The following is a 19021-nucleotide window of genomic DNA, read 5'->3' on the forward strand; positions in this document are numbered from 1 at the left end:
CTGACATCAACATCTCCAATTTTGATATCATGTTTAATACCACTTTCCTTCATAATGTGATCCATATAGATAATGAATAACAGAGGGGATAATGTACATCCTTGTCTCACACCAGATTTAACATTAAACCATCTTCCTGTACTTCCTTCAATTCTAACTGCTGACTCACAACTCAAATAAAGACTAAGTATTGCTTGATATAATGCCCCATTGACACCATATAACTGTAGCGTATTGAATAGCTCCTCTCTTGGCATCTTTCATATGCCTTTTCCAGATCTACAAAACTCAAATAGAGATCTTTGTTATATTCCCATGATTTCTCCACTATTTGTCGTAAAGTGAAGATCTGATCCTGACAGCCTCTATTTGGCCTGAATCCAGCTTGTTCTTCACCAAGCTTTTCTTCTACAATTGTTCTCAACCGTTTCTCAAGTATACTTGCATATATCTTACCGGGAACACTCAGTAGGGAAATACCTCTGTAATTCTCACATTCAGTTTTATTATCCTTTTTATATATGGGTACTATGAGAGCTCTACTCCAATGACCGGAAATTCGTCCCTCTGTCCAGGCCTTCTGAACTATGCAGTGCAGCCACTTGAATACTTTTACACCACCATACTTCATTTCTGGTAGAATATCATCTATTCCTGCTGCCTTTCAACAATTCAAGCCTATGATGGCTTTTTCTACTTCAAGTATGGATATGTATTCCTGACCGTATGCCTGGTGAGTGTTTTTTACCACAGTGCTATCACTGTTTGTTTCATTTAGCAATTTCTCGAAGTAATTACTCCATACTTCAAGGATATCTTTTTCTCCCATTTTCATGTCACCTTTATCATCTCTAATTCCTTTTGCAGCACTCTTTCTTCCATTTCTAAGCTTCTTCAACAACCTCCAGAATATTTTGCCACCTTCTTGATATTTATTTTCTATGTTCTTACCAAAGTCCTCCCATGACTCTTGTTTAGCTAGTTTTACACAGTGTTTAGCTTTCTTACATTTGTCTCTGTATTGTCTAAGAGCACAAGCTGACTTATTTGCCAGGAACTTTTGATATGCTTTCTTCTTTTCATTCACTGCCTCTTTAACTTCCTGTGTCCATCATGGAGTTCTGATTTTTCTGTACTTGCAGACAACCTCACCACATGCCTCTCTGGCTGAATCAATCAAGGTTTTCTTCAAGGCTTGCCACTGAATCGCTAAAGTTTTGTTCCTGTTCTCAAACTCTTTCATTTTTTCTTCAATAATCTTTGTGTATTTTAGTCTACAGTTTACATCTGAGAGCTGCTCAACTTTAATTCACTTTAAAACTTTCTTACATGTTATTCTTTTCAATATGAAATTCAGTTTTATCCTGCTCAAGACTAAATAGTGATCACTTCCAATTTCAAATCCTCTGTACACTCTGGTGGTGTCCTGCATCAAGGAGAAAACATCGCTATCAACAATAACATAGTCAATGAGACTTTTCTTATTCCTTGCCTCTTCTCTCCATGTGAATTTGTGCACATTTTTATGTTGGAACGTTAGTAATAACCAGTCCATGTCCTGAGCAGAAATCCAACAAATATTTGGCATTATTATTAGCTTTGCTCTTTTCTCCAAATTTTCCCAAAATATTTTTGTATGTCTCACAATCATTTCCTACTCTGCTATTTAGATCCCCAACAAGGACCAACTTTCCTTTTTCATTGTGTCAGTTGCTTTTTCTAAAGCCTCAAAAAATTCCTCCACTTCTACCTTAGTAGAACCTTCTGTGGGACCAAAGGCACAAATAAGTCTCATTGTCCAGTTCCCTATTCTGTTATTTGCCCACATCACTCTACTTGAGACTGACTGCCATTCAAGAAGATTAGCCCTGTATTTTGTGTTGTATACTATGGCTACTCTTTCTTTTCCTTGATTGTCATTGCCTGAATATAGCATTTTGTATTTATTGCTGAGAAAGATTTCACCAGTTTTTGTCTTTTTTGTTTCAATCACCCCTATTATGTCGATCTGGTACTTATTTAATTCCTCAGCTTGCTCCATTTCTTTGCCATTCAGGCTGCTTATGTTGATAGTACTGATCTGGTGATGTTGAGTTGGGGTGTTTTTTCAGATTTATTCCAGTATCTGACTTTTCGCTGTTCACCCTGGTTCACTGGTGAAAACAACAGGGGCCTTGTTTAACTGGGCAACACCCTAGCCGGCATGAAATTTTGTCATGTTGTACCATCATTTTGTAATTTGGTTTAAGCCAATAAGAATTACAATTTGGTTGGCTATGAACTTAAATATTATATTTAAACCATAATCATCAGATTCCTGATATATATACCTTTCAGGAGAGGGGTGTGTGGTAGTAATAATAAACAAGTTACATTACTTTTAACTTCCCATTGACAATTTTTAATGTATCAGTCTACTCTGGATCTTTTCTTTGCTGCCATTCTGGAAGAGAGGAAAAAAAAAGGTGGGGGTGTCATCATCACATTCCTGACATGTACCCTGAAGGGGTATTCAGGATATTATGATAGTACTATATAAAAAATTTACATCAATACTAACTTCCTATCAACAATTTTACTCCAAATCAATCTATTATCTGTCAAGACTCCAACATTAAATGATCTTATATTTCTCTCTTCTAAGGCACTTTTTATTGTATGAATTCACCTATATCTTAGTAGTCTTCCTGTCAGTTTTTTTTCCTGCCACCCTGGCAGAGAACACTTATTTTGCTAATCTTTCCTCTCTCATTCTGTTTAATTGATACCACCTGAGATTAGTTCTGCTAACACATTCCTGGATACTAACAATGTCAAGTTGTTGGATCCTACTTTCTACTCCGATGTGTATTCTAGTTGTTGATTGACTCCTCATTCAAACACAGAGAATATTTATTTTTAACTGCGCCACTCTATGTTCAGATTTGCATGAGCAATATCACGGAATCAACCATCAACCAATCTATATTATTACTAACTTAATTTTAGGCCAAGGTTCTCTTTATTATATAGGATTCCCGCTAAGATGCGAATTCTTTTAATGAGCAGTGTAATGAAGAAATCGGGCAAATACAAGATTCAATTCAAATAAAATTATTTAATGCAGTGTCACATAAATTTACATCAAAGCATAGATTTCTAGTTAGGAAAATACAGTTAAACCATAATTAAGTTTTCATTGAGATACTAGCAAACTACTCGGCCGAGTATAATAATTATGATTAGAACTTATGCTTACAGATTATATTCTTCTTATTATCAAGGATTCTTATCACAACTTCACTCTGATTAAAGTTATTATTCAATATAGTTAAATATCAACTTAGTTTAACCATTCAGAACAGTTATATAATATAAAATATCAGACATTCGTTTGAAGATTTCAAAGTTCTATCAACCTAGCAAAATAGCTCGCCGAATTTTCAGTTTCCAATATTACATTAAGTTTCTTACAATGGGCTTCTCTATATCACACTTTCAGTCTTGAACTATTAATCCAAATGGTACAATATTTGGAACGACAAGAGGGAAATGTCTCACTACATCACACATTCGATCTTGAATAGATCGAAAATACAGCGATAAGGATTAAATTATGTTCGCCAGAAATAAGTTCACTACTTCACACTAGGCATAGAAAAGATAATCTTACCGGCATAAGCAGTATAGCTTCTTCACATTGAAAATCCTATGAACACACTTAAATTCTTTTTGACTTTCACTTTTTGACTACACAAACTTAAAAGAATCTTCTGTTTCCGTAACTGATTAATAGACTCGGGAGAATATATCCTTTTGCACTGGTCCAACTTAACTTCCAATTTCTTTCTTTTCTTATTCTTATTATCCCTTGACCTGCATTATTCCAGTGCAAGGCAATAGGAAATTACAATAGGATTAGAACTCTGAAAAAGGTAAGTCAAAGTGCCAAGCGATTCCCAGTCCTCCTTATTCCATTTATGCCATGTTAATCGGCTGCCTTACTTGCCTGCTTCCCTACTTCCCTGTGTTTCAATTTTCCATGTACTGCTTATCAAATCCTACTCTCCTTTCCTGCCAAAATCTGGTTCTAACTGGTTTTGTTTAAATCCAACTGGCGTCGTGCATCCTGTACGGTAACACGCGCTAGCTAAAAGTAACATAATTTCTCATAGCAGCCAATCAAGTGTTATCTTAAGGAATTTCCTGGATACATTAAAAATGCACATATTACAGTTTTTAACATTGTATTAAAGGAATTAAATTCACAAAATAATTGATATTTTTAATACACAGCTTTTCATAACTGTAATTTATACCAAAAATTTATAAATAAATAAATATTGATTAACATAACTTGGAAGAAATTACATAAACAGCATATTATGAACATGAGACTATTAGTTTTTAAAAAAAACAAATTTTGCCCAGGGAATGATAGATTTTGTTGGACTCTGAATGATGTATTAACAATTTCCATTTCTCTTCATTCAGAATTCAACAAAGTTCTTTCCTAATATCCTCGTTTTTAATGCAATATTGCCATTGATGCCATCAGAACTCTCATAACTGTGGTCTCCTGTCTTTGGTCAAGTGTTTTATTTCTAACCCAGCTCTCAGATCCATAAGTTAAAATTGGTTTGAACACTGTCTTGTATACAGCTAATTAGTGTTTTGACTAATTTCTCTCTTATTCCATATAAATTTATTCATTTGACTTCCTACCATACTGGCTTTGTTGATTCTGTTGTCTATTTCCATATTTAAATTACCATCTTCACTAAAAATTGTATCTAAGTAGCTGAAATGTTCTATATAACTGTTACCTGTCCATATGTATTCTTGTCCAGCAATTGCTGCTGCTCTACAGAAAATTGACAGTAACACTAGAGAAAAGATCTACTCCATCAAAGTCCAACAGATTGCCAAAGCAGTTCTACACTTCCGTGGTCATATCTAGAAGCTCTTCAATGGACTCTACAACAACACAGCAAGAACATAGGTTCTCCATTCACAGTTCATTTGATATTTTCAGTGTTTCTGCCTATTTTCATTGTCTTTGTCTTGTTATTGCTGATTTTCATACCAAATTTATTACAACAGTTATTCAATTTAGTCAGAGAATCTTACAGACTTGTACTGGATTTATCATCATCATCATCATCATCAAATTCCTGCCATGTACCCTCAAGGGGTGTACAGGATATGACAGTACTACATGAAAAAATTACATCATTACTAACTTCCTATCTACAATTTTCCTCCAAATCAGTCTGTTACTTGTCAAGACTCCAACATTATCAGATCTTATATTTCTATCGTCTAAGGCACTTTGTACCGTATCAATCCACCTATATCTTGGTCTTCCTCTGGGTCGTTTTCCTGCCAACCTGGCAGAGAACATTTGTTTCGCTAATCTTTCCTCTCCCATTCTATTTAAGTGACCATACCATCTGAGATTAGCTCTGCTAACGCATTCCTGGATGCTGACAATGTCAAGTTCTTTCCTAATATCCTCATTTTTAATATGATATTGCCATTGATGCCATCTGTTCACGCCTCTAATCTTTCTCAGGACTCTCATATCTGCGGTCTCTAGTCTTTGGTCAAGTGTTTTACTTCTGACCCAGCTCTCAGATCCATAAGTTAAAATTGGTTTGAACACAGTCTTGTATACAGCTAATTTAGTGTTCCGACTAATTTCTTTCTTATTCCATATGAATTTATTCAGTTGACTTCCCACAATACCAGCTTTGCTGATTCTGTTGTCTATTTCTATATTTAGTTTACCATCTTCAGTAAAAATTGTGCCTAAGTAGCTGAAATGTTTTACTTGTTCCACAGGTTCTCCATTCACAACACAGTTGACATTTTCAATGATTCTGCCTATTTTCATTGTCTTTGTCTTTTTATTGCTGACCTTCATACCATATCTATCACAACAGCTATTCAATTTAGTCAGAGAATCTTGCAGACTTGTAGCGGATTTATTTAGAAGTATAACATCATCCGCATAAAGCAAAGAGCTGACATTAACATCTCCAATTTTGATATCAGGTTTAATACCACATTCCTTCATAATGTGATCCATATAGATAATGAATAACAGAGGGGATAATGTACATCCTTGTCTCACACCAGATTTAACATTAAACCATCTTCCTGTACTTCCTTCAATTCTAACTGCTGACTCACAACTCAAATAAAGACTAAGTATTGCTTGATATAATGCCCCATTGACACCGTATAACTGCAACGTATTGAATAGCTTCTCTCTTGGCACCTTGTCATATGCCTTTTCCAAATCGACAAAACTTAAATACAGATCTTTGTTATATTCCCATGCTTTCTCGACTATTTGTCGTAAAGTGAAGATCTGATCCTGACAGCCTCTATTTGGCCTGAATCCAGCTTGTTCTTCACCAAGCTTTTCTTCCACAATTCTTCTCAACCATTTCTCAAGTATACTTGCATAGATCTTGCCAGGAACACTCAGTAGGGAAATACCTCTGTAATTCTCACATTCAGTTTTATTTCCCTTTTTATATATGGGTACTATGAGAGCTCTACTCCAATCATCGGGAATTCGTCCCTCTGAAAAGGCTTTCTGAACTATGCAGTGCAGCCACTGTAAGACTTTTATACCACCATACTTCAGCATTTCTGGTCGAATATCATCTACTCCTGCTGCCTTTCCACATTTCAAGCCTTTGATGGCTTTTTCTACTTCAAGTATGGATATGTATTCCTGACTGCATGCCTGGTCAGTGTTTTTTATCACTGTGCTGTCATCACTGCTTGTTTCATTTAGCAGTTTTTCAAAGTAATTACTCCATACTTCAAGGATATCTTTTTCTCCTGTTTTCATTTCACCTTTATCATCTCTAATTCCTTTTACAGCACTCTTTCCTCCATTCCTAAGCTTCTTCAACAACCTCCAGAATATTTTGCCACCTTCTTGATATTTATTTTCTATATTCTTGCCAAAGTCCTCCCATGACTTTTGTTTAGCTAGTTTTACACACTGTTTAGCTTTCTTACATTTGTCTCTGTATTCAGTAAGAGTAAAAGCTGACTTATTTGCCAGGAACTTTTGATATGCTTTCTTCTTTTCCTTCACTGCCTCTTTAACTTCCTGTGTCCACCAGGGAGTTCTGATTTTTTTATCTTTGCACACAACCTCACCACATGCCTCTCTGGCAGAATCAATCAATGTTTCCTTCAGAGTTTGCCACTGAATCTCCAAGGTTTGATTGCTGTTCTCAAACTCTTTCATTTTCTTTTCAATAATATTTCTGTATTTTAGTCTACAGTTTACATCTGAGAGCTGCTCAACTTTTATTCGCTTTAAAACTTTCTTACATGTTATTCTTTTCAATATGAAATTCAATTTTATCCTGCTCAAGACTAAATAGTGATCACTTCCAACTTCAAATCCTCTGTACACTCTGGTGTCCTGCACCAGAGAGAAAACATCACTATCAACAATAACATAGTCAATGAGACTTTTCTTATTCCTAGCCTCTTCTCTCCATGTGAATTTGTGCACATTTTTATGTTGGAACATGGTGTTAGTAATAACCAGTCCATGTCCTGAGCAGAAATGCAACAGATATTTGCCATTATTATTAGCTTTGCTCTTTTCTCCAAATTTTCCCAAAATATTTTTGTATGTCTCACAATCATTTCCTACTCTACTATTTAGATCCCCAACAACGACCAACTTTTCCTTTTTCATTGTGTCAGTTGCTTTTTCTAAAGCCTCAAAAAATTCCTCCACTTCTACCTTAGTAGAACCTTCTGTGGGACCATAGGCACAAATAAGTCTCATTGTCCAGTTCCCCATTCTCATATTTGCCCACGTTACTCTACTTGAGACTGACTGCCATTCAAGAAGATTAGCCTCGTATTTTGTGTTGAATACTATGGCTACTCCTCCTTTTCCTTGATTGTCATTGCCTGAATATAACATTTTGTATTTATTGCTCAGAAAGATCTCACCAGTTTTGGTCTTTTTTGTTTCAGTCACCCCTATTATGTCGATCTGGTACTTATCTAATTCCTCAGCTAGCTCCATTTCTTTGCCATTCAGGCTTCTTACGTTGATAGTACCGATCTTTAACTCTGGTGATGTTGAGTTGGGGTTTGTTTTCAGATTTGTTCCAGTAGCTGACTTTTCGCTGTTCGCCCTGGTTCCCTGGCGGAAACAACGGGGGCCTTGTTTAACCGGGCGACGCCCCAGCCGGCATGAAATTTTGTCATGTCGTACCATCATTTTTCATTTTGGTTTAACCAATAAGAATACAATTTGGTCGGCTAAATCCCAAATTGCCAGCCCATCCTCGTTCGTTCAGTATCAAAGTAGATACCCAACAGGGTGCACCACGAGAAGGTGAGGATTGGACATTAGGTCAGAAGCCCTGGTCGGTTCTCTGCATTCCTTTAAAGGCTATGTGGAGGTCTCCTCTCAGTTATACAGCTTTGACCCTTAAGCACCCCATTGGATTTATTTAAAAACTGGATGTACTGGATTTATTTAAAAGTATAACATCATCAGCATACAGAGCTGAGATTAAAATCTCCTATTTTGATATCAGGTTTAATACCACTTTCCTCCATAATGTGATCCATATAGATAATGAATAAAAGAGGGGATAATGTACATCCTTGTCTGGCACCAGATTTAACATTAAACCATCTTCCTGTGCTTCTTTCAATTCTAACTGCTGACTTACAACTCAAATAAAGACTAAGTAGTGCTAGGTATAACTGTAGCATTTTGAATAACTTTTCTCTGGGCACCTTGTCACATGGCTTTTGTAGGTCTACAAAACTTAAATACAGATCTTTGTTACATTCCCACGATTTCTCATCTATTTGCCGTAAAGTGAAAATCTGATCCTGACAGTCTCTATTTGGCCTGATTCCAGCTAGTGCTTCACCAAGCTTTCCTTCTGCAATCCTTCTCAACAGTTTCTCAAGTATACTTGCATAAATCTTACCAGGCACACTCAGTAGGGAAATACCCCTGTAATTCTCACATTCAGTTTTATTTCCCTTTTTATATATGGGTACTATGAGAGCTCTACTCTGATCATTGGGAATTTGCCCCTCTGTCCAGGCCTTCTGAACTATGCAGTACAGCCACTGTCAGACTTTTATACCATCATACTTCAGCATTTCTGGTCGAATATCATCTGCTCCTGCTGCCTTTCCAAATTTCTGGCTTTTGATGGCTTTTTCTACATCAAGTATGGATATGAATTCCCAATTGCATGCCTGTTTTTTATTTTTTTTTTACCATTGTGCTGTCATTGCTTGTGTCATTTAGCAATTATTTGAAGGAATTACTCCATACATCAAGTATCTTTTCCCCTAGTTTTCATGCCACCTTTATGATCTCTAATTCCTTTTACAGCACTCCTTCCCCCATTTCTGAGCTTTTTCAACAGCCTGCAGAATTTGCCATCGTCCTGATATTTATTTTCTATGTTCTTAAGAAAGTTTTCCCATGACTTTTGTTTAGCTAGTTTTACACAGTGTTTAGCTTTGTTTTATATTTGTCTCTGTATTCATTAAGAGCACCCGCTGACTTATTTCCCAGGAACTTTTGATATGTGCTTTTCTTTTCCTTCATTGCCTCTTTAACTTCCTGTATCCACCATGGAGATTCTAATTTTTCTATCCTTGCAGATAACCTCACCACATGCCTCTCTGGCTGAATCAGTCAAGGTTTTCTTCAAGGCTTGCCACTGAATCGCTAAAGTTTGGTTCCTGTTCTCAAACTCTTTCATTTTTTCTTCAATAATCTTTGTGTATTTTTGTGTATAGTTCACATCTCATAGCTGCTCAACTTTTATTTGCTTTAAAACTTTCTTACATGTCTTCTTTTCAATATGAAATTCAGTTTTATCCTGCTCAAGACTAAATAGTGATCACTTTCAATTTCAAATCCTCTGTACACTCTGGTGTCCTGCACCAGGGAGAAAACATCACTATCAACAATAACATAGTTAATGATACTTTTCTTATTCCTTGCCTCTTCTCTCCATGTGAATGTATGCACATTTTTATGTTGGAACATTGTATTAGTAATATCCAGTCCATGTCCTGAGTAGAAATCCAACAAGTATTGCCATCATTATTAGCTTTGCTCTTTTCTCCAAGTTTTCCCCAAATATTTTTGTGTGTGTGATGGTCATTTCCTGCACTGCTATTTAGATCCCCAACAAGGACCAACTTTTCTTTTTTCATTGTATCAGTTACTTTCTCTAAAGCAAAAAAAAAAAAGAAAAGTTTTGATTATATATCATCTCCAGTTCTTTTTAAGTGACCACCTGAAATTAGCTCATTACTTTCCTGAATACTAAGAATATTGAATTCCTTCCTAACATCTTGTTAAAACATTTTTCTAGTTTTCACTTCTTACTCAGTTGTTTTGATATTCTGTAATTCTGTAAGGGCCACCTTTTCTTTTATGTCAAATGCCCTTTCCAATTACTCAAAAAAATTCCTTCTGCTTGTTTTGTAGAATTTTGTCTTTTGTAAAATTTTCGAATGGTCAAGGTGACATGAAAACTGAACAGAAAAATGTTATTTGTCTGGAGAAATTACTCAGTTCATGAACCAATTGTCCTTGTTTTTGCAGTTTAAGATTCAGTTCATTTACGTATCCAGTGACATCTACAAGGAATGCTAAATCACACACCCACTCATCATCTTTTACTTGGTTAATTGTGTTTCCTTTTATGTCCATAAAATCTGCAATGTCTTGTCTCAGATCATAAAATTGTTTTAACATTTTACCTTTACTCAACCACCTCACTTCACAGTAATAAGACACATCTTCATAATCCGAAAATAGGTCTGCCAAATACTCCTTAAATTGGCGGTGATTAAGTGCACGTGACTTAATAAAGTTAATACTGACTACTACAACTTCCATAACATTTGTGAATTTAATCGATTTTGCACACAGATTTTGTTGGTGGATAGATAATACAGTGAAAATTTGTTAAATTTTCCTGATGGATCTGTAGTTCTATTCCTCTTTCATGAACTATTCCAATAAATCCCTTCTGTGCACCAGTCATTTGGTGAAGGAGAATTTATCAAAGAATGTCTGCTGGATGTTGCAAGTATAATACGTCCTATAAAGAAAAAAGACTTCGAGAATATTCGTTTGTCGAGACGTACTGTTGTCCGACAGATAGAAATTATGGCTGATGATATCAAAAAAAGTTTAAAAGAGAAGATTGCTAGATTGGAAGCATTTTCAATTGCTCTGGATGACAGCACCGATGCCTCCGATACAGCACAACTAGCAACATTTATTCGAGGAGTTGATGGAGATTTCAATATCACAGAAGAATTATTATTGGTGCTTCGGCCGTTAAAAGGAACAACTACCGGTGAAGATATATTTGAAAACAGTCAAAACAGTCATCGAGAGATTTGGGCTTAAATGAAGTTCACTATTTGGCATGTGCACTGATGGAGCATTGCAGGGGCTTCATCAGGTGCAAACTTTGTTTGCACCTGAAAGTATCTTCAGGACTGAGGTAAAGTGGTACAACACCGGGTGACTCCTTGCCTATAGGAGGAGATGACCTTGCTAATGCTTCTGCCTTGGTATCTGCACTTGGGCCTGGCTCCCACTGAAGAGACCTCAATAAAGGTCGAAACTAGTCTGGGTAGTGGCCCTTCCCTTAATGCATAGCATTATACATATCATCAAGGAGATGTGTTTTGCATTATGGGAAATACTGAGATAGGAGTGTTGGTAGCTTGCCCCACCTTTGCAAGGAGTCGCCCGGTGTTGTACCACTTGACCCCAGTCCTGAAGATACTTTCAGGTGCAAACTTTGCTTGCACACACTTGGATAAAGGATTAAACTAAATTTATTATATCCATTGATTTTTAATCTACACTACATATTTAATTGTGTGTGTCTCCAGGTGTTTATCGACTACGGTGTGATTGCCAGTCATCTTACGATGGACAGGCAGAAAATCAGTTGAACAACACATTGAAGAACACGTTCGAGATATTGAATACCATAGAAATGAAGCCTTTTATGGAATAAATCAGAACTATTACAACGTTGCTATGATACAACAGAAAGAAAAATATGGGAATATTCAGAAATAGCATTAGATCCTAAACATTTAAATATTAACCAAAGTATTAACTTGTATGAATACATCCTAGCCTTCATTAATCAAGAACATTCACGTGAATGCATAAACACACAGAATATTCGGAACAATAAGAAATAATTTTTAAAAAATAACATCAGTCTCTTTTGTATAACTGCATAACAGTTGTCACCTTTGTTGGTCCTTACTGTTTTGACTACTAGTTTGTTTCTTTACACCTGAAGAAATCCTGTGCAATTAGGATGAAACATTGTGTTACTAAGTAAATAAATGTTATCAACTTATTCCGGTGTTCTGCCTTATAAACTTCAATCAGATATTCATGAACCGGTCAAGTTTACATACTTGTGTGTGTGTGTATATATATATATATATATATATATATGTATATATATATATATATATGTATATGTATTTATGTACACAGTGTCCTAATAGTGTAATAATTTTTAACCTGTCACCTCGTGACTGTGTTTGAAAAAGATGTCTTCATGCTACTTGGGTTTATTTTTGAATTTTCCATCATTCATTCATTCATTATTATATGAAGACATTAAGAAGGAAGTTGACATTTTTTAGCATTCTAGAATGCATAAGCTGGGCTAATCTGAGGTGGTATAGTCACTTAACAGAATGACAGAAGAAATGTTAGCAAAACAGGTGTTTGATGCCAAGATGGCACGAGGAAAAAATCCAGAGGAAGACAAAGATTTTTTCAGATTGACTCAATCAGAAGTGCTATAGGAGACCAATTTTTTTTTTTTTTTTTAGGTATGACAATATTGGAGTGCTGACAAGTAATTAACTAATTTGGAGGGAGATTGCTGATAGGAGATTAGTAATAAGATAATAAACTTAATCATGTACTGCCATAATAGCCTGTATACTCCCCCCCCCCCTCTGAGGTTGCATATCAGGAAATTGATAATCATTTATACATTGATGATGGTTTAGTGAACAAACTTAAATGTGTGTGTTTTTATTATATATATTGTAAATGAAGTAGGATTTCCTGAGTTCATGGCATTGTCAGCTTAGACTTGAGTCAACTCATGGAAGACCAATAATAGTAATGATTAATAATTCCTTCAATAGGAAATTTATGGTGATCTTATTACCATTTAATTCATAAGTCTATTTGCAGTCACATACAGAGCAATTTTCTGAAGTTACAGTGGGTTTGCATAACATCTGATTCCTAGTTTTGAGTGTGTATGTGTGCACATGTGTTGGAGGGGGTGGGGGGGGATTAGTTGTTTGGAATAATCAGATAGTGGAATAGAAAGGTTTGGTGTTCAAACAATCAGTAAAACTGCAAATAGCGAGTATCAGGACTTCAATTTTTGGTATTTTCTGAAGTTCAATAGAAATTCGATGTTTGGAGTGATTGTGTTTTGGACTTTTCTGTTGTTCATTAGGAAGTTTGATTCAGAAAATTGTCAAACTGCAAATATTGAACATCAGAAAGATTAATTTTATGGTAGACTAATACTCTAGCAAATACTGTTCGACTAATGAAAAAGATCAAACCCCATTTGCACATTTCTGTGCTAAAGAAAATTCACTAAAGCAAGTGGTCCATTATAGCAAGCTATTCTTGTCATCCCTACATGTGCAAATAGTGAGAGTTGACTCTTCTGTCAGAAAAGATCACATCTCATAACTGTCATGTCATGTGCTTTTTGAAAATGTATTATACTCTAAAATGCGTAATAATCAACTTAAATACTATGAAAATAGTATTTAAGTACTATTTTCATTTTCTTAAACAACCATCACCTCCAGAATCCATTTTTTTTTAAATACCTACATATACATCATGCACACAAACAGAGGATTAGTTTGTTTGGAATGATGGGGTTTTCTCCTACAAAGCAAGCAGAAAAACATATTTCAGATGCCAACTTATCTTCAAACTTAATTTTTCTCATAGAATGACTTGGTAATTATATCAAAATTCTAATTGTTTGTTTATAAGAAAAGCATTCTGAAGACAAGCTAATTAAAAAATTTTAATTGTTCAAGCATATGACAAAACATGGAGATATAAGTAGTAAACATAATTTTAATTATAATCAGTTTTTCAGTCATATTTCATGATCATTTTCAATTTATAATTCATAATCCATCAGTTTCCTTTTACAAATGAAATTATTTAAAACTGGATACATGAACTAGTTAGAAAATGGATTCTGTTTCTTTAATTGCTATCCAGTGTGATATTTCAAGTAGTCATAATTAACTTAAATTGATTGTTATTCTCCATTCTGAATATATTCTGAGTAGAGAATTTATATATAATTATATATATATATATATATATATTTTTTTTTTTTTTTTTTTTTCTCATCTACTTAGGAGACTTTAACTGGTTTCAAATGGATGGGAAACAAGGCCTATGAACTTCAGGAAGGAGGAAAAACAGTGCTGTTTGCATTTGAGGAGGCAATTGGTATGCACTTACCAGAATGCTAAAGAATGGGATAGATTTCATTTTTTTGTAAAGTATATAAAAAATTATATTTTCATAGGGCATGGCATGTGTTATTCGATTTTGGGGAAAGAAGTAAAAGAACATTTATTTATCTGCTGATATGTTTTAGATCAGTTAAATCAGAAACGTTTAAAAGAAAATTGTATATATAAAAGTAGCATTGACTCTGTTATATTAATGTTTCTGGTCATCTGTTTGATGATCATCAAATTCCTGATGTTATGTTATACTGTAAAAATAATCATAATTTAAATCCATTTTGTTTAGAGATGAGATTATTACTAATTTTTTTTAATCTATCCTCATTTTTATGAGATTTTCTCTATAACAATTATTTCTATTTCCAAGTGTATTTGTATATGCACAAGAGTTCACTCCGATTGGTGCAATGACCTTTTGACTGTTTCTTTCAGAATCCAAAAAAATCACTGACTCAAGACCAAATACAAAAATTAGACATTTAATAAAACAAAAACTATATATATATATATATATATATATATATATATATACACACACACACTTCAAACAAAATTACATAACCAACTACAAAATTAATTGCATCCAAGGCCTTTTAAAATAAACTTACACTTAATAGATCACCCATTTTCTAACTCATTCTATTACTGATTTGTTTAACATATACTTCATCACATCCACTAGACTAAACACTTTGTTTCCACAATAACAAAATGTTCATAGCCAGTTTCTCTGTTAAGGCCCTTTTCTGAAGATATAAAACTCTCTTCTTCTTTTTCATAGGATCCTTTCTCATTTACTCTCTCATATAGCACACATTAATTATTTCTGACTCTGAAGTGTAGATATTCTGAATTAACCAAAGTATAATTACTCTCACTTCATGTAATTCAATTTTGCTAATTCTTGTACCAGCAAAAGGTTTCTTCTGCTACTTTATCTGAGTTGCTAAATTCTGTCTCCTTTTCCAGTAGAAATAACAGTTAGATCCGGCATCCTTAAGACAGATGAAATTTTCCAATCAGCATTTCCTCGAACATTCCTTGAGAAAGTCAATTGCAATATCTTCTTTTATTTACCAGTACTTATTGACAGTCTCCCACTTTAAAAACTCGCAGTTCTATGATTCCTTTTTCGGAATACACTATTAATTTGCCTCCGACTGTCACATAAAAAAAAACTTAATTTCCCCAGAACCCAAATATCTGCTGGCCTGCGTTCTCTTTTCTTTCTGAATGCTCTCTTGTTGTTTTCATTACCTCGATACTGAATGCTCTCTCTGTCAGCTGTCAATTGCCCATTAAACTCCTCGGCAAGCATGGCACTCCATGAACGGGGCAAGCAAGAAGCTAAGTATACTGGCTGCCACGTTGTCTCTGTTAGTTAGCAACAAGAGAATGTCTTCATAAAACACAACACTTAATATTTTAAACTACAGTAAAATTTCTGAAAGTAACAACTATCCAAATCCAGTAAGTACATGATTTTTTTTCAAATGCTTCACATTTCATTTTGACAAAATAACATGCATAACGGGCACATCACAAGTGCTGACAATGCGTGTTATGAAACCAAAACTAATAAACGTATTCACATAAACAATTTGTAAAAATATTCAGAATTTTAAATGATGATTATTTTTACAATACCCTCGGGAGGTATATAGGATAATTATGATAGCACTACATGAAAAAGTTATGTCAACACTAACTTCTAATCAACAATTTTTCTTTAAATTAATCTGTTATCTGTCAAGACTCCAACATTATCAGATCTTATATTTCTGCCTTTTAAGGCACTTTTTACTGTATCAGTCCATCTACATCTTGGTCTTCCTCTGGGTCTTTTTCCTGCTAACCTGGCAAAGAACACTTGTTTTGCTAATCTTTCACTCGCCCATTCTGTTTAAGTGACCATACCACTTGAGATTAGCTCTGCTAACTCATTCCTGGATGCTGAGAATGTCAAGTTCTTTCCTGATATCCTCGTTTTTAATATGATATTGCCAATGATGCCATCTGTTGACTCCACTAATTCTCAAAACTCTCATATCAGAGGTCTCCAGTCTTTGATTAAGTATTTCTAACCCAGCTCTCAGATCCATGAACAACACTGCTTGTATACAGCTAATTTAGTGTTTTGACTACTTTCTTTTTCTATTTAGATGAGTGCCTAAATAGGTTGAAATGTTTTACTTGTTCTATAGGTTCTCCGTTCAGGATATAGTTGAGGTTTTTGCAATGTAGCTAAGATTAACATTGCCAATTTTGATATCAGATTTAATACCACTTTCCTTCATAATGTGATTCATATAGATAATGAATAACAATGGAGATAATGTTATGGAGATAAAGTTTTCATAATTGAGACCACATTATAATATAAATAAAGAGCTTAATAAAAATAAGGAATTAAAACCTGACAAGTTTCATAAGTCGTAAGACTTACATCATCAGAGATACTGGTACATAAAAGTTTTACACAACAAAAGTCTATTAACATTTAATTACACCACCATCCATTGCAAAAGATAGGCATAATTAAAACTTTACAAGACAAGGCATACAATATATCAAGCACATCAATTAGAAAGAATGAAGAACTGCACTATCTGAAACAGAACCTCACTTAATGGTTTTGAACTCAAGATGATCAGAAAAATTCTTAATACATCTCCTGCAACTCATTTACTTAAACAAGATTTCAAAAATGCAATCATGCTGCCTTACATCAAGAACGTCACAGACAAGTTGGCTACATTACTCCACGAGTACAATCTTAAAGTGGTTTTTTTAACTTTAGAAAAAATATCAAGATTCCTATATCCACCAAAACATCCACTTTACTCCATGAAAAAAAACCAGGCTTCTATGAGATTCATTGCTCTTGTGGCGTTTGTTATGTAGGCCAGGCAGGAAAGTCGGGAGAGATCCGCATTTCTGCACACGTAAAAGACTTCGAAAAAAAGAAGAGAGCATAAATCAGGCTTGGCATTCCACACAACCACTGCTGGCCATCAAGTACTTCGGCAACAAACAAAAATATCATATATTGATCATATGATATTTATGATAAAAATATCAAGATTCCTATATCCACCAAAACATCCACTTTACTCCATGAAAAAAAACCAGGCTTCTATGAGATTCATTGCTCTTGTGGCGTTTGTTATGTAGGCCAGGCAGGAAAGTCGGGAGAGATCCGCATTTCTGCACACGTAAAAGACTTCGAAAAAAAGAAGAGAGCATAAATCAGGCTTGGCATTCCACACAACCACTGCTGGCCATCAAGTACTTCGGCAACAAACAAAAATATCATATATTGATCATATGATATTTATGATAAAAATATCAAGATTCCTATATCCACCAAAACATCCACTTTACTCCATGAAAAAAAACCAGGCTTCTATGAGATTCATTGCTCTTGTGGCGTTTGTTATGTAGGCCAGGCAGGAAAGTCGGGAGAGATCCGCATTTCTGCACACGTAAAAGACTTCGAAAAAAAGAAGAGAGCATAAATCAGGCTTGGCATTCCACACAACCACTGCTGGCCATCAAGTACTTCGGCAACAAACAAAAATATCATATATTGATCATAACTGTTTTACAAAAAAATTTAAAGAAGTCTCGCAAATGGTTAGGATACCTACATAATGCAATAAAAATCATGGCTTAATTTTACATCAAGTATGGTCTGTTTTTATCAAAAATTTAACTGCCATGGACCTAGGATATAACACACGTGATAAACTCTTTATTTATATTATAATATGGTCTCAATATCAAAAACTTACGTTAGCATGAGCACCCTTGTCGCCCATTTGATTTAACATGAACAGGGCCGGTGAGAGAGTATCTGGCGCACCTAGGCAAAGAAAATTTAGGCACCCCTATACATTGTCTCTATGCAGTAATTAGTGCGTCATTTTTTCGATACCCAAATTCGATTAGTGCACCTATATACATCTTAAAAATAAACGTTATAGATTTTAAAAATTTTCTATCTACATTTTTATGGCTAACTATTTTAAAAAATCACTCACCAGTGAGTGATTTTTTAAAATAGATTTAAAACATTTAAAATATTTAAAACATTTTACGAAGTTATTTTTAATGGCATACTACACTATTTCCATGTACACTATGTATACCAGGGTTTCTCAAACTGTGTTCCACGAGAAGTTCCTGGAATTTATCATTTTAGTTTTCTAAGCATTTTTTATGAATAAATATTTTATAGCAGAAATATTCTGAGGAGAATAATATTCGAGAATATGTCGAAAAGCTCAGACCCAGAATGCCTAATATTTGTGTATCGTTAATTTTTACACATCGAAACCTTTCGGCATTTGGGAAAGGGAATACCGCTGTTTATGATCGGTCATAAAAATTGCCTGCAAGCAGATTA

General features: G+C 34.6%; 1 protein-coding gene across 1 annotated transcript in view; it reads left to right on the plus strand.

Moving 5' to 3' along the window:
- Positions 1-19021, plus strand: part of Pgm2a (phosphoglucomutase 2) — a 302858-nt gene that overhangs the window by 203325 nt on the left and 80512 nt on the right. The window contains exon 11 of the mRNA XM_090406595.1: positions 14497-14590. Within this exon, the coding sequence (XP_090262721.1) occupies positions 14497-14590 (94 nt within the window). The remainder of the gene's footprint in view (positions 1-14496; positions 14591-19021) is intronic.

Source organism: Typopeltis vanoorti, chromosome 16 (assembly GCF_054136105.1).
Source record: "Typopeltis vanoorti isolate ZY-2024b chromosome 16, IOZ_Tvanoo_1.0, whole genome shotgun sequence".
Classification (NCBI taxonomy): Eukaryota; Metazoa; Arthropoda; class Arachnida; order Uropygi; family Thelyphonidae; genus Typopeltis; species Typopeltis vanoorti.